The sequence below is a fragment of the Macrotis lagotis genome, chromosome 6 (genome assembly GCF_037893015.1).
Source record: "Macrotis lagotis isolate mMagLag1 chromosome 6, bilby.v1.9.chrom.fasta, whole genome shotgun sequence".
In the NCBI taxonomy this organism is placed as follows: Eukaryota; Metazoa; Chordata; class Mammalia; order Peramelemorphia; family Peramelidae; genus Macrotis; species Macrotis lagotis.
Window position 1 is genome coordinate 16805044 of NC_133663.1, and position 14415 is coordinate 16819458.

A 14415-nucleotide genomic window follows, 5' to 3' on the forward strand; every position below is an offset into this window, starting at 1 on the left:
TTGTCCTACTTAATCTCTCATTGCATCTGGAGTCATTGTCCCTACAGATTAATGTAGGCTCTGTTCACGTGGTCATTTCAGCTCTGTGGCATTCGATCTCCTTGGGAGAAAAATGAGAGAGATGATTGAGGTAGATGACCCCATAACTTTCAGATAGAATCCATCTGGGGGAGCCTGGAAGCTCCAGGTCTCAAACACCAGTACAAAACTGTAATCATCAAAGCAATCTGGTATGGATAAGAAATAGAGTGGTTGATCAATGGAATGAAGGGGGTTTACAATATACAGAAAAACAAATGAGCACAGAAGCCTGGGATTTGATAAACTCAAAGATCCTAGATATTAGGGAATTTAACTTTTTTTTTTCACAAAAACTGCAGGGAACTTTGTCAACCAATCCAGGGTGCCTGTGTAAATTGTACATTTGATGGTTAAATCCTTAATAAAGTTGCATTGTGTCTTCAAAAAGAAAAAAACTGCTAGGAAAAACTGGAAAGAAGTCTAGTAGAAAGTGATCATAGACCATCATCTCCCATTGTATACCAAGATAAGCCAAAAATAGATAGATAATGAAAGCACAAAAATTGATAAAATTGGGGGCAGTTAAGGTGGCACAGTGGATAGAGAACCAGCCCTGGAGTTAGGAGGATCTGAGTTCAAATCCAACCTCACACGTAATAATTACCTAGCTGTGTGACCTTGGGGAAGTCACTTAACCCCATGTCCTTGTTTAAAAAATTGATAACATTAGGGGAGCATAGAAAAAATTACTTGTTAAATTTATGGATAAGGGAGGAATTTGGGATCAACAAGACAGATTCATGAGAGGAAAAATGGATAATTCTGATTACATAAAATGAAAGTTTGTTGTTGTCGTTCAGTCATTTTTAGAGCTAACTCTTCATGACCCTATTTGGGATTGTCTTGGCAAACAGACTGGAGTGGTTTGCCATTTCCTTCTCCAACTCATTTTACAGTTGAGGAAACTCAAGCAAATAAGGTTAAGTGACCTGAGTTGTTCAAGGTCACACAACTAGTGTTTGAGACCAGATTTGAACTCAAGGAGATGTTTTCCTGACTTCAGGCCTAGTATTCTATCCATTGTCCCTAAAAAGAGTTTACACAATGAAATGAGAAGAAAAGGAGGACCTTGGAAAAATAAATAGCAAAATTCTTTTACAAACTCAAATACAGAGAGAACTAAGCCAAATTTGTAAAAATATGAGCCGTTCTTCAATTGATAAATATTCAAAAGATATGAATAGGCAGTTTTCAGAGAAAGTTTAAACAAAAATATCAATAATTGTATGAAAATATGTTCTAAATAACAAATAATTAGAGAAATGCAAACCAAAAGAACTTTTTAGGTACCATTTCACATTCTTCAGATTGTCTAAAATGACAGAAAAGGAATATGACAAATGCTCAAGGGGAATGGTAAAATAGATTCACTAATACCCTATAGGTGGGGTTGTGAACAACTATTCTGGAGAACATATTGAAACTATGCCCAAAGGACTACAGAACTGTACATTCCCTTTGGACTCAACACCCCCTACTAGATCTATACCACAGGGAGATGAAAGAAAAAGGAAAAGAATCCCTATGTACAAAAATATTTTAGCAGCTCCTTTTTTGAGGTGGCAAAGAATTGAAAACTGAGGGGATGTCCATTATTTGGGGAATGGCTAAACAAGTTGTAGCATATGTGTGTGATTCTATTGTGTAATAAATGATAAAGGGGATGGTTTCAGAAACCTTATTTATAAGAATTGATGTAAAGTGAAATGAATAAAACTAGAACATTGCACATTGACAGCAACATCCAAACAAGAATCAATTGTGAAATACTTAGTTACTGATCCATAAATCACTAGTATTCCAAAAGACTCAATATGAAAAATGCTATCCTCCTTCAATTGATGGATTCACAGTGTAGGTCGAAGTCTATTTTGCCCCTTGAATATTACTAATGCAGAAGCTATTTTGCATGATTTTATGTGTATAATGGAGATCATATTTCTTATAATGGAGGAAGGAATGATGGATGGAGGAAGGGATGAAGGGAGGGAGAGAATTTGAAATTAAAAATAAAATAAATTTTAAAAGATTCTCTAGAATTCATCTTTCATGCTAAATTATGTTTATGATGTACAGATCTGGTCATATAACTTCTCTCCTCAAAAAGCTTTATTGGTTTTCTGAGGAAAGCTTAAACTCCTTCACCTGATAGGTTTAAATTTATGGATAAGGGAGGAATTTGGGATCAACAAGACAGATTCATGGGAGGAAAAATGGATAATTTTGATTACATAAAATGAAAAAGAGTTTTTCAAGGCTTGTCCCTTGTTATGTTATCTGAGCTTCAGCCCAAGTAGACTTCTTTCTTCTGTCCTTGACTATTCAGGACTTTTTATATGCCTGCAATGTCTTCATTTCTCTTTGTATCTATTGAATCTCCAACTAACCTTTAATTCTTCCTTTTTCATGATTCTCTCCCTAATCCATTTCATTTCAGTTCAATTCAGTTCCATTCAACAACTGAATCTTTAGTAGTCAGCATCGTTTTCTCCTGGGACCTCCTCATATCTTTAATTTTTTTTTAGTTTTTTTTTTTTTCTGTTTTGTTTTGTTTTGTTTTGCTAGGCAATGGAGTTAAGTGGCTTGCCCAAGGCCACACAGCTAGGTAATGGTTAAGTGTCTGAGAGCAGATTTGAACTCAGGTCCTCCTGACTCCAAGGTCGGTGCTGTATCTACTGTGCCACCTAGCCTCCCCCATGTCTTTAATTTTTACATTGTTCTAAGTCCATTGAGAGAATAAAAGAATGAATGAAACGTTCTATTCATTAATAGAAAGTCTGGGTGAATTGCAAATTAAGGATCACTAATGCCCTCCTAATCACCAAAACCAATAGTAGCCAACTAGGAAAGATTGGGCCTTTGAAGAGGGAAGCTATTAATAAATTTAATGTAGGATCTGTAGGATTGAACTGTGTGTGTGTGTGTGTGTATGTGTGTGTGTGTGTGTGTGTGTGTGTATGGACTGGCGGTGAGCTGGGCAGGCAGATTTATCTGATGGTATCAAAATTTACTAGAAATTTTCTTTCTCCAGTGAGCTGACACCAATCCTGCATTCTTCCTGCGAGACGAATTGCTTCTTATTCATGTTTGCAATTTCAGCTTTTTGCTCTCTGGGTCAGCAAAGATTGGGAGCCTTGTAGAGCAACTTATTTAACTTTTGATAGGAAAAAAAAAAGTGTTGTGTTTGGAGAGTGCATTTGTGTGTCTAAAAAGACTTCGAAAATCTATTGAGCAATCAAATGCTTGAAAAGGACACAAATGGGATTTTAATTAAGAAGCAATGTTGACTCAAGCCATTTCAGTACCATTCCCCCCCTATTCTGCCCAGCCAAAATGTTGGGACCAGTAGACATCAAAGCCCACAGAGAAGCCCTTGTCCTTGTTAGACTCTGGCGAACCTGGCAATCATCGGGAACAAATATCCCCAGCCCTCAGCTCGACACGGCAAACATCCTTTTTACTCAGAGAAGCCGATACTGTGTGTTTTTATTATCAAGTAGAACAATAACCCTTTTGGATGAAATGAAACCGGCCTGGACAAAAGGCTAAATCTCAGGACTCTGCATCGAATTCAGAGCTGGCCTGTTAAATGGGAGGTTTGGCGTGTCTGGCACACATGTTGGTTTCCTGGTGGCCCAGTCTCAATCTTGCTGCTCTTCTGTACACATCTCTGTCTCTAATATTGGCATATACTGAACTTTTCCTTGGTAGCATTTTCTGAAGGCTTTGGGGCTCCCAGTTCTGCTTCTAGCAAGACTTGCTTCTCTAGTACCTGCCTTTGGGGCTCACAAGAAACCTTGAACCTTTTTCTGCAGTGGTAATTTTGGCCTCTTGGAACTCTCATTAAATAGTTTATTGGTCACAAAAGCCCTCATGACTTGTCCCCAAGAGATGATGTTTATAGTTTGATGTAGGAATCAGATGGCCGATTCAATCCAACAAGACTTTATTAGATTGTTGGTTTTAAAGGACTGAGCTGCCAACGTCTGGAAGCTTATGTTCTCTTGGAGCAATACCCCATGGATTTTGTTGTTGTTGTTCAGTTATTTCAGTTATGTCCAACTCTTCATGACCCCATTTGGGGATTTCTTGGCAGAGACACTGGAGAGGTCTGCAGTTTCCTTCTCCAGTTCATTTTACAGATGAGGAAAATGAGGCCAATGGGACAAAGTGACTAGCAAGAGTCTGAGACTGGCTTTGAACTAGTGAAGAAGAGTCTTCTTGATGCTCCACCACCTGCAACACCACCTGTCTGCCCCATGGCAGACAAGTACGTGCACAGTTATTTGCATAGGAAGAGCAACGATAGGTGGCAGGCCCCTGAACTGAGCCTCGAGGTCCACTCAGAACTCTAGCAGGCCCAGGGGAGTGGAGCATTCATTCTGAGGAAGGAACATCAAACGACTTGTGGACTTTGGTTTTCTTTCATCTAGTGACACCAAACAGAATAAAAAGCAGCTGTTGGTATCTAGGGTTGTTGTGAGGATCAAATGAATGATCTTTGCACAGTGATTAATAAATGCTTGTTCCCTCTTTCCACCCTCTCTCCTTTCTGCTTGGTCTCTGAAATGGATTTGTCAAAGTAGAGTGTGCCCCCACTTCCTGAACCCTGATGTCTTCATGCTCTTGGAATCCCTCATCTGGGCATCACCTTCATGTACACTCTTTGTTCCTGCGAATGTTAAATTTTCTCCTTTAACAATGATCACCATAGTAACAATACTTTATATTAACATAGTGGCTTATGGTTTACAAAATTCTTGAAATACATTAATTTTACCTCAGAGCCATTCTGTGAGGGAAGTATTGTGAATGTTGTTATCCCCATTTTAGAGAAGAGAAAGCTGAGGCTGGGAGCAGTTAAATGAGATGTGTAAGTTCATACAGCTGATGTAGGAAAAAGCAGCATTCCAACCCCAGATCTTCTGGATCTGAATCCAATGTCTTTACCTCAATATTACGTTAACATAAGGTGGGATTTTTTATGGGAAATACAATAGAAAAAATTCAAAAGTCTGATGATCTACTTCTCAACACTGGTGAATAGTCATTGCATAAGTAGTTCTATCAATTCCAAAATTATATTTCTTAATTATTTAAATCTAAAAGTTATAGTTGAAGTAGGAAGTGGTAAAATGGAATTTTGCAAGTATTTTTCCCCCAAATTCATCCGAAACAAGCAAAGGGAATGGAAGGACAGCTAGGTGGTGCAGTGGATAGAGCACTACCCTGGAGGCAAGAGGATCTGAGTTCAAATCTGGCCTCAGACATTTAATAATTGCCTAGCTGTGTGACCTTGGGCAAGCCACTTAATCCCATTGCCTTAAATAAATAAAAAAAAATTTAAAAAAGTTAAGGGATGGCTTAGCCATTGTTAATATTGAGTGTTGACTCTTAGGGCCTTCTCTATTAACCCAGAAATCCCAACCCAACCCTCAGAACCCAGGTTAGCCCTGCCACAGAGCCTGGGAAGCAAGGAAAAAGTTGTTGAGGCAGCAGTTGTGAAACTGGCAGGGAATTCTTGTGCTGGCCATCAAGCTCATAGGCCACAGAACATGCTGTTAGTCCCTACTCTATTCAGGAAGAGCCTCTGACTTCCAGTAACCTGTTCCCGTAACCAAGAGTGTTCCATTCTGTGCAGGGCCATGCCTATGAAGGAAAAGTGTGTGATTGAACAGGACAGACTGTCTTGTAATATTTTATGATTTGACTTCACTAAGGTGAAATTACATTTATGGTAAAAAAAAAAAAGTGAACATATTGCCTTCTCCTTTCTATCATTATGACAATTTTCACTTGAAAGGATCATAGTGGATGGTATAATAGGCTCAGTCTGAACTGATGTGACATACCCAAAGAGTATTGTTACAGAGCCTGAGATGCTGGTTATATAAAACATTCATTAGGGGAATCTATTAAGTGAAGAGTTGCCAACCCAGAGGTCCTTGAGAGGATTTTGTATTGATTTTATTTTTTGTTAAAGAAGAAAAATGCCATGGGAAAAACACTGATGGAAATACCTTTCTTAGGAGACATCAGTAGAGTGTTCTTTTGATTCGGGATATCGTGTCAGGCAAGTCAGACAGTCACCACTTTCTTAACTGTCTCAAACACTGATCAAGACAATATAGGACCCTTAGAGGATTTTATGAAATGATGTTAAAGATGTTAAAGTTACTTTGTCACTATACTCTATGGACCATTGTATTTGAAACTGAACCTGCCATGTGTGTTGTCTCCCCTCTTTAGAGCAAGGACTGTCTGACTTTTCCATCAATATCTCCTGCACTTAGAAAAGACATGTTTAATAAACCATTCATTAACTGAAAGGCATATGGTACACTGGCTGAAGGCCTATGTTTCATTTGCTACTCTGGGCAAGTCACTTAATTTGTTCTTGTCCTAAGACATTGCAAAACAGTAACTGATTTTCCTCACTTTAAGTGATTTGCATCCATAAAATCCCAGTTTTGAGCAAAAAAGGAAAGCATATTTTAGCTTATTATCATTTTAACTATTTTATTTTTCCTAATTACACGTTAAAACAATTTTTAACATTTTATAAAATTTTGAGTTTCAATTTTTTACCCCTCTTCCCCTTCCTTCCTTCCCTCCTCCCTCCCCGAGAAAATAAGCAATCTAATATAGGTTAGACATAGATAATCATGTAAAACATTTCTGTATTAGTTATTTTATACAAGACTTTTTTATATACAAGAAGAACAACAACAAAATAAGGAAGAAAGTGAAAAATAGCACATCTCAGTCTGTGTTCAGACAATATCAGTTTTTTCCTCTGAAGGCAGATAGTTTGTTTCATCATGAGACCTTTGGAATTGTCTTGGATTACTTTATCGCTGAGAATAGCCAAGTCATTCATGTTCATCATACAATATTGCTGTTACTGTGTGCCATGTTCTCCTGGTTCTACTCACTTCCCTTTGCATCAGTTTGTGTAAATCTTTCCAGGTTTTTCTGAAGTCATCCTGCTTGTCATTTCTTATATCACAATAGTATTCCATCACCATTCATATTCCACAGACTGTTCAGCCATTACCCAAATGATGGATGTTCCTTTGATCACCAGTTCTTTACCACCACAAAAAAAGAGCTGCTATCTCTCTCTCTCTCTGTCTCTCTCTGTCTCTCTTTCTCTTTCTCGCTCTCTGTCTCTGTTTGTCTCTGTCTCTCTCTCTCTGTCTCTCTCTGTCTCTCTGTCTCTCTGTCTCTCTGTCTCTCTCTCTCTCTCTCTCTCTCTCTCTCTCTCTCTCTGTGTTTCTTTCATATATTTACAAATATGTCCTTCACCCTTTTTTATTGCTTTGGTATTGTTATTTGTCCTTTGTTCTCAGAGGAGACTATAGTGCTGGGATAGGAACCTAGCAATGGTATTGTTGAACAGTTGTGTAGGCCTTGGGACATAGTTCCAAATTGCCCTCCAGAACAGTTGGACCAGCTCACAAGTCTATCAGAATTGTATTAGTGCCCCAGTTTTCCCCATAACATTTCTCCTTTTTTTTGGATATAATAGGGAATCTGATAGATGTGAGATGGTACCTAGCTCAGAGCTATTTTAAATTACATCTCTTGAAAGAAGAGTGATTTAGAGCATTGACTATAGATAAACTCTATGACTATAGATAGTTTTGATTTCTTTGTCTGAAAACTGCCTGTTCATTTCCTTTGATTGTCAAATGGGGAATGACTTGTCATCTTATAAATTTGACTCAGTTCTCTATTCACTTGAGAAATGAGGCCTTTATCAGCAATCCATGCTGTAACATGCCCAGTCTTCTGTTTTCCTTCTAATTTTAGTTGCCTTGGTTTTGTTTGTGCAAAACCTTTTAAATTTTATATAATCAGAATTCTCAGTTTTTCATTTCACAATGCTCTTGTTTGATCCTAAATCTTCCCTTCTCCATAGATCTGACAGGTAAAATAGTATTCAATTTTCTTATTGTCAGAGCCTTTATGTGTAAATCATGTATGGTCTGTACCTCATTTCTACTTTTTTTCCAGTTTTCCCAGCAGTTTTTGTAAAATAATGATTTTTGTCCAAAAGCTTGGATGTTTGAGTATATCATATATTGGATTACTAGGATCATTTACTTTCTATTATTATAATTATTAGTATTAAGAAACTAAAATAATAGGGACATGTGGAGCTTTTCTATAGGCTTGCAAAATTGTTTTACCAAACCTTATAATGTTTTACTTATTAAGATGCTTTATTAATATTGTAATTTGACCCATCCTCCTCAATGGCATCCATGTAGGAGTGGGTCTGGGACAAGTCACTGTTCTAAATGTTTGCATCCTGCGGAAAGTGACACCATTTGCATAAGTGGTACCATTTCCTTGTGTAATCTGTATTCATAAGCTGGGGCGTCTTGACATTTCTGTAGTTTTTGGTGGTGATGACCTCATGTTGAATCAATAAAAGAAGTCCTCCCATTTCTATAAACAAATCTGCACGACCCACACCTATGTTTGATGCTTTTTATCACCCTAATGCTGGATGTGTTCATGTTGTCCATCTTGGATCTTTGTATATCATGGTCTTTCCTAAGCAAGTCATTTTTAAAAAATTTTTTAGGTTTTGTTTTTTTTTTTTTACAAGGAAAATGGGGTTAAGTGGCTTACCCAAGGCCACACAGCTAATTATTAAGTGTTTGAGGCTGGATTTGAACTCAGGGACTCCTGATTCCAGGGCTGGTGCTTTATCTACTGTGCCACCTAGCCTCCCCTAAGCAAGTCATTTTTGATTCCATTCTGCAAACCTAGTGGTTTATTCCTATTGAAAGCCTTTAACTATTGGGAGGATGGGGAATGATGTTGGGTTTTTTGGTCAAAAAATTCTGTAACTTTTTACCTCTTTATCAAGAGTTGTAAGAACTTTTATAAATTCTCCTCTTCCTTTTTGATGGGAATGTTAATTATTCCTGATGATGGTAATGATGTTGAACTGTGGCTCTGCTTCTCATTCTTTAGTAGAATTTTAGCAGTGAATGAGCCTGGAGTAAGGGGGACCTGAGTTCAGATCCATCCTCTGGCATGTGACCCTGGGCAAGTCACTTCACCTTGTTTGCCTCAGTTCTTTCATATAAAAAATGAACTAGAGAAGGAAATGGCAAACCACTTTTGCCAAGAAAACCCCAAAGTGGGATCATGTAGTCAGGAATGACTGTATCAACTCAGCAACAAAATTAGAAACCAGAAGTGTCCATGCATTTGTTTGTGTGCCATAACTGTAAAAAGATAGCAGACATATGGAGTCAGATGCTGCTCTTTCTTAAGGAATATGAGTTTTTCATGTTAGGCTAATGTTAACTTAGAAGAGAAAAACCCTCTGAAGGGCAGAGGTCAAGGAGGAGAATATCTTGTACCTTCCCACTGTTTGGTGTGCTTCTATGTAGCATAACAAGACAGGCACAACAAGTCTTTTATGTATTCCTGTTTGGCGATGTGCACTATACGCCTACATTAGAATTATTCAAGGAACACAGATCCTATCGTCCTAGTTGTGTACTTTCAGAATGATTCCGAGACAATTTACCTGTTACCTACATAGGCGTCTCTCTGCCTCTTGGAATAGTAACCTTTTATTTGTTTCAAATAAATACAAATTCCCTTTACATAGAGAACCTGGAGAGGAAAGAAGGAGAACTTTATTTTCCCCTCTGGGGCTTTGTAAAACACACTGTTGTTAAATTGTGGGACTGAAAGGACCAAAATATTTGATTTTCAAAAATGTAAATATTTTCTCCTTGGTACTTTTCAATAATTTATAAACTTGTATTATGTAAGTGCTACTAAGTAATAATCTTGAAAGCAATTTCTTATATATAATTCTGATTTATGTGTATGCATGGATGTATTATATATATGTATGTATATATATATATATATATATATTTATTCTGCTTTAACAGCAGATCTGAGTTGTTTCAGATGTGTCTGATTCTGTAACTCTTATTTGGAGTTTTTGGCAAAAGTATTATAGACATTACCTGATGATTGTATCAGAGAGTAATCAGTCAGTTAATATTAACTGACTACTTGGCATTAGGTCATTTGATACTGCACACATATTCTTGGTTTGTGGACTAGGAAGCATTTACATTTGTAAATTTTCTTTCTTTTTTTTTTTTTTTTTTGCAAAGCAATGGAGTCAAGTGACTTGCCCAAGGTAATTATTAAACTTGCTAGGTAATTCCGACTTGAACTCAGGTCCTCCTGACCCCAGGGCTGGTGCTCTATTCACTGTGCCACCCAGCTGCCCCATGTAAGTTTCCTTTGTCGTATTTATCACTATACTGGCCGAATACAAAATGTTCATGTTTGTGTGCACATGTATAATGTTAATAAAAATAACTGTCCAGGCAGCTATATTTTTCTTAAAAGCTTCCTCTTCTGGACTCTGTAGATCGGGGAAGGGGGGTCAGGGGGAGAGCTGAGAGACTTTTGTTCAACATTCTACCTTAGTAAATGTCTACTTTAAAAAAAACCTGATTAAGTCTTATTGGGTAATAGAGATCAATTGATAATCCTTGAGGGAAAGATACCTTTCATGACCTTTAGCACTAGAAAATCTTAGCCCCCAGAACTCTGAAAGGATCTAGTACCATGGCAAATGGGAGAGTAGCCCCAGAACCTCGACTGTGTGTGTGGCTGATATTAGGGAAAACAGGAGGGTCTTCTTGAAAGCAGGATAATTGCAGGGAAAAGAGAGAAGGCAGTTTTTTATTCTATTTTCTTTGTATTTGAGAAGAATAAAAGAGGATCAAAGAAGGCCTCACACTAGTACTTGGAATAGACGATGAACAACACAGAGAAGGCAGAGCTGCTCCAGAGCATGGCCTTTGGATTGGGATGGTCAAGATTGTCAGGGAAATAGTAAAAAGAGAAACTGCCTGCTAGGGTGATTGGCCAAGCCACTGCCAATGATCCCTCTGCAGTTGTAGATCATGGGAAGAGACTACAGCAGGAAAGAGAATGGCACCCAGAAGTGTGGGACAGTGGGTTGTACTCTGACTTCTAATCAAACCCAATAGTTAATTGTTGATTACTGAACATCCAGAAGAGGGAGCATCCACATGGCTTCTGGAAGAGCACTGTCCACACACTTGCCCAATTTCCTCTTTTGAGAAGGTTATTAGTGTGTGTGTGTGTGTGGGGGGGGGGGTTGCCATAGATATCTAGTACATCTAAGTTTCTTCAAAACATTTGACAAAGCCTTTCCTGTTATTTTTGTGGTAAAGGCAATGTGTTATATTGAAAAGAGTCCTAGAGTTGGGACCAGAGGATCTGTTACTGCCTGTAGGTCTTTAGCCAAGTCACTCATTTCTCTGCTTCCTTACCAGCTTTTTGAGAGAGTTAAATTCTATATGTGATGTCTCTGAAATGTAACCTATATGACAGTGCAATTAGGTCGCTCTTGAACTGGTCAAATGACTGAACTCAGTGAGTGGTCATCCTTGGCTTCATGATGGAAAGTCATGAAGTTCCCCAGTTGAGTGCCCCAGTTATCTAAGCTGGTTCTTGTGCTATTTAACATTCTCAATGATGACTTGGAAAGGGGCCATGCTTGTTGAGATTGAGATTGAGATTGGCAATAAACTGCATTACAGAATCAGAATCCATAAAGATCTTTTAATATATTAATCTTTAATAAGACTACAGAGGTATCAAACTCACATAGAAACAGGGTCAACTGAACCATCCAAAAGAATCCCTACTGGCTTAGAAAACCACACATCTTTACATATTTCTTTTTTGGGAGTGCTATAAGCCTGCAAGTGGTGTATTTGATGCCTCTGGTCTAAGTCATTGGACTTAAATTAAATCAAATCAAACTTATTAAATGTAAAGTCTTCTATTTTGTTTTAGAAAATCAACTTTGGGGTGGCTAGGTGACGCAGTGGGTAGAGCACTGGCCCTGGAATCAGGAGTACCTGAGTTCAAATCCAGCCTTAGACACTAAATAACTACCTAGCTGTGTGGCCTTAGGGAAACCACTTATCCCCATTGCCTTGCCATAAAAACCCCTAAAAAAACCCAAAAAAAATCAACTTTGCAATTTAAAAATGGGGGAGGTGTCCCTATCTAGCAGTTTTCTTGAAAAAAGACCTTAGAGTTTCAATAAAGCATGATTTCAATATGAATAAATGGTTTAGGTTGGAGGCCCAAACAGCAATCTCATGCTACACTAAGAGAGACATAGCTTCCAGTCATAGAAAAGTGAGAATCCTCCCTTATTTTCTTATCAGACCACATCTGGAATATTGTGTTCAGTTCTAGATGGCATATTTTAGAAAAGGCTCCCATAAGCTAGGAAGAATCCAGAGAAAAGCAGGCAAAATGAAGAGCTTCAAGTTCATTTCCCATGTTAATGGGTTGAAGGAATTGAAGACGTTTAGCCTGTGGGGAAAGTAAGATCAGGGATGATATAGCAATAGTATTACAGTACTAGAAAAGCTGTCTTGTTGAGAAGGATTAGATTTATTTTGTTTGGTCCCATGGGGCTGTAGGAAGAGCTTAGTAAGTAAAAGCTGTGGAGAGACAAATGCTGACTCAGTGTGAGGAAAATGCGCTCACATTTAGAGCTGGCCTAGGGAATGGGTTGCCTTGGAATAAAGATTATGGTCACTTGTCATTGTGACCAAGTGGTCCTAATAAGAAATTCTGTCATATTTGATTGTGGGAGTGAGATTATTTAATGTGGGGAAGCTTTAGGGGAAAGATGAGGGTAGTCTTCAAATATCTTAAATACCTCTTATGAGAAGAGAGGCTCTTTTGGTTCTCTCTGGAACCAGAGGCAGGGCTTCAGTAATGAGAGGCAGTTAGGGAGGACAATTGAAACTTGATCACAGGAGAACCTTTGTCACAATTAGAGTCGCCTCTTAAATGATGGGCTGCCTGGGAAATCTGTGGGACAAGGGAGTTGGACGCAGGATGCCTTTGGAGGGGGAGGCCTTCCAGCAAAGATGTTCTGCGGGAGGTGCCTAGCCACCTTTACTATAGTGCTGTGAGAAAATGTGCTTTGTAACACATAAAGCACATAGACATATGAGTTATCATAACCAAAATGACATTTATTTCTTTTTACAAAACAATGCTAATTGTTGAATATTTTAAACTTTTATCAAGAATAATTTTTCTTTATATTTTTAGAATTAGAGATTTAAGCACACAGTTAGAAAATGAACAAAAAAAATGTCAGAGTGTGAATGAAGAACTGAGACATTTTCAAGATGAGCTGAAAACCGCACATAGAAAATCACAACAATACAGGTAAGACCTCTCAAAGGGAGAAACAGTGAATTAAGATATTTCATTAAAGGGTCACAAATAGGGGGCTGCTAGGTGATGCAGTGGATAGAGCACTGGCCCTGGAGTCAGGAGGACCTGAGTTCAAATGTGGCCTCAGACATTTAATAATTATCTAGCTATGTGGTCTTGGGCAAGCCACTTAACTCCATTGCCTTGCAAAAAACAAAACAATCAAAAAAAAAGGGTCACAAATGTAGGAGCATATTGATTGAAAAAAAACAGTGTCACTATGATCATACTAGTAATATTCTTTCTGAACTGTGTGAAATTAAAAAAATATAGATATTGCATCAGTTTATTTCCTATAAAATAATTGTGCATTAGCACTAATTTATTATCTTAACCACATTCAGAATGATGATCAATTGGTAGAAAATGAATAGAATAAGGCAAATTTCAGAGATAATACTCTACATTTTAAAGTTTCATCAGTATGAAGCACCAGGAAAGGGACTTGTTACTACCCCTCACCCAAACAGTGAAGAAAGTTTTCAAGAGACTGAATATTTGCTTTGCTAAGTAGAGCTGAATAAACTGGATGGAGTCTTCCCTAAAAATGGTTGTTTTTAAAATTTAATTTTAGTTTCAGTCAATTTTTGTCCCTAAAACACAAAAGATGAGCATTACAGATGGGCATTTGTTGAGGATACCTGAAAGTATGCCTAATGAGTAGAAAAAAACACCCATTTTATTTATTTTAATACCTTTGGGGAAAAGGTCTAGTAAAAACTTCTCTAGGTTGGAAATATTTTTGCTTTGAATTAGACCTTTCCCCTAGGAACCTATCAGAGTAGGATGTGACGTGACCTTGGCTTCCCAAAGGTGATACTAGAGGAGGCTGAGCTTGGATAGGGTCCTACTGAGCCAGAAGGACCTACGTGCTCAAGGTCGGTTTGCCAGAGATCAGCCTTGGAATTATGAAAGGCTTTTTCACTAGGAGATTGATCACTAGCTGATGGACTCTTTTTTTTTTTTTTTTTTTTGCAGTCCCAGAAGCTCAAG

General features: G+C 37.9%; 1 protein-coding gene across 6 annotated transcripts in view; it reads left to right on the forward strand.

The window, feature by feature from the left end:
• The window catches only part of LEKR1 (leucine, glutamate and lysine rich 1), a 175671-nt gene that overhangs the window by 59690 nt on the left and 101566 nt on the right, over window positions 1-14415 (forward strand). For 5 of the 6 annotated variants that reach the window (XM_074190807.1, XM_074190806.1, XM_074190813.1 and 2 more), the window contains one exon: window positions 13255-13374. The exons of the other annotated variant lie outside the window; for it this stretch is intronic. In XM_074190807.1, the coding sequence (XP_074046908.1) occupies window positions 13255-13374 (120 nt within the window). The remainder of the gene's footprint in view (window positions 1-13254; window positions 13375-14415) is intronic. 6 annotated transcript variants of the gene reach the window in all.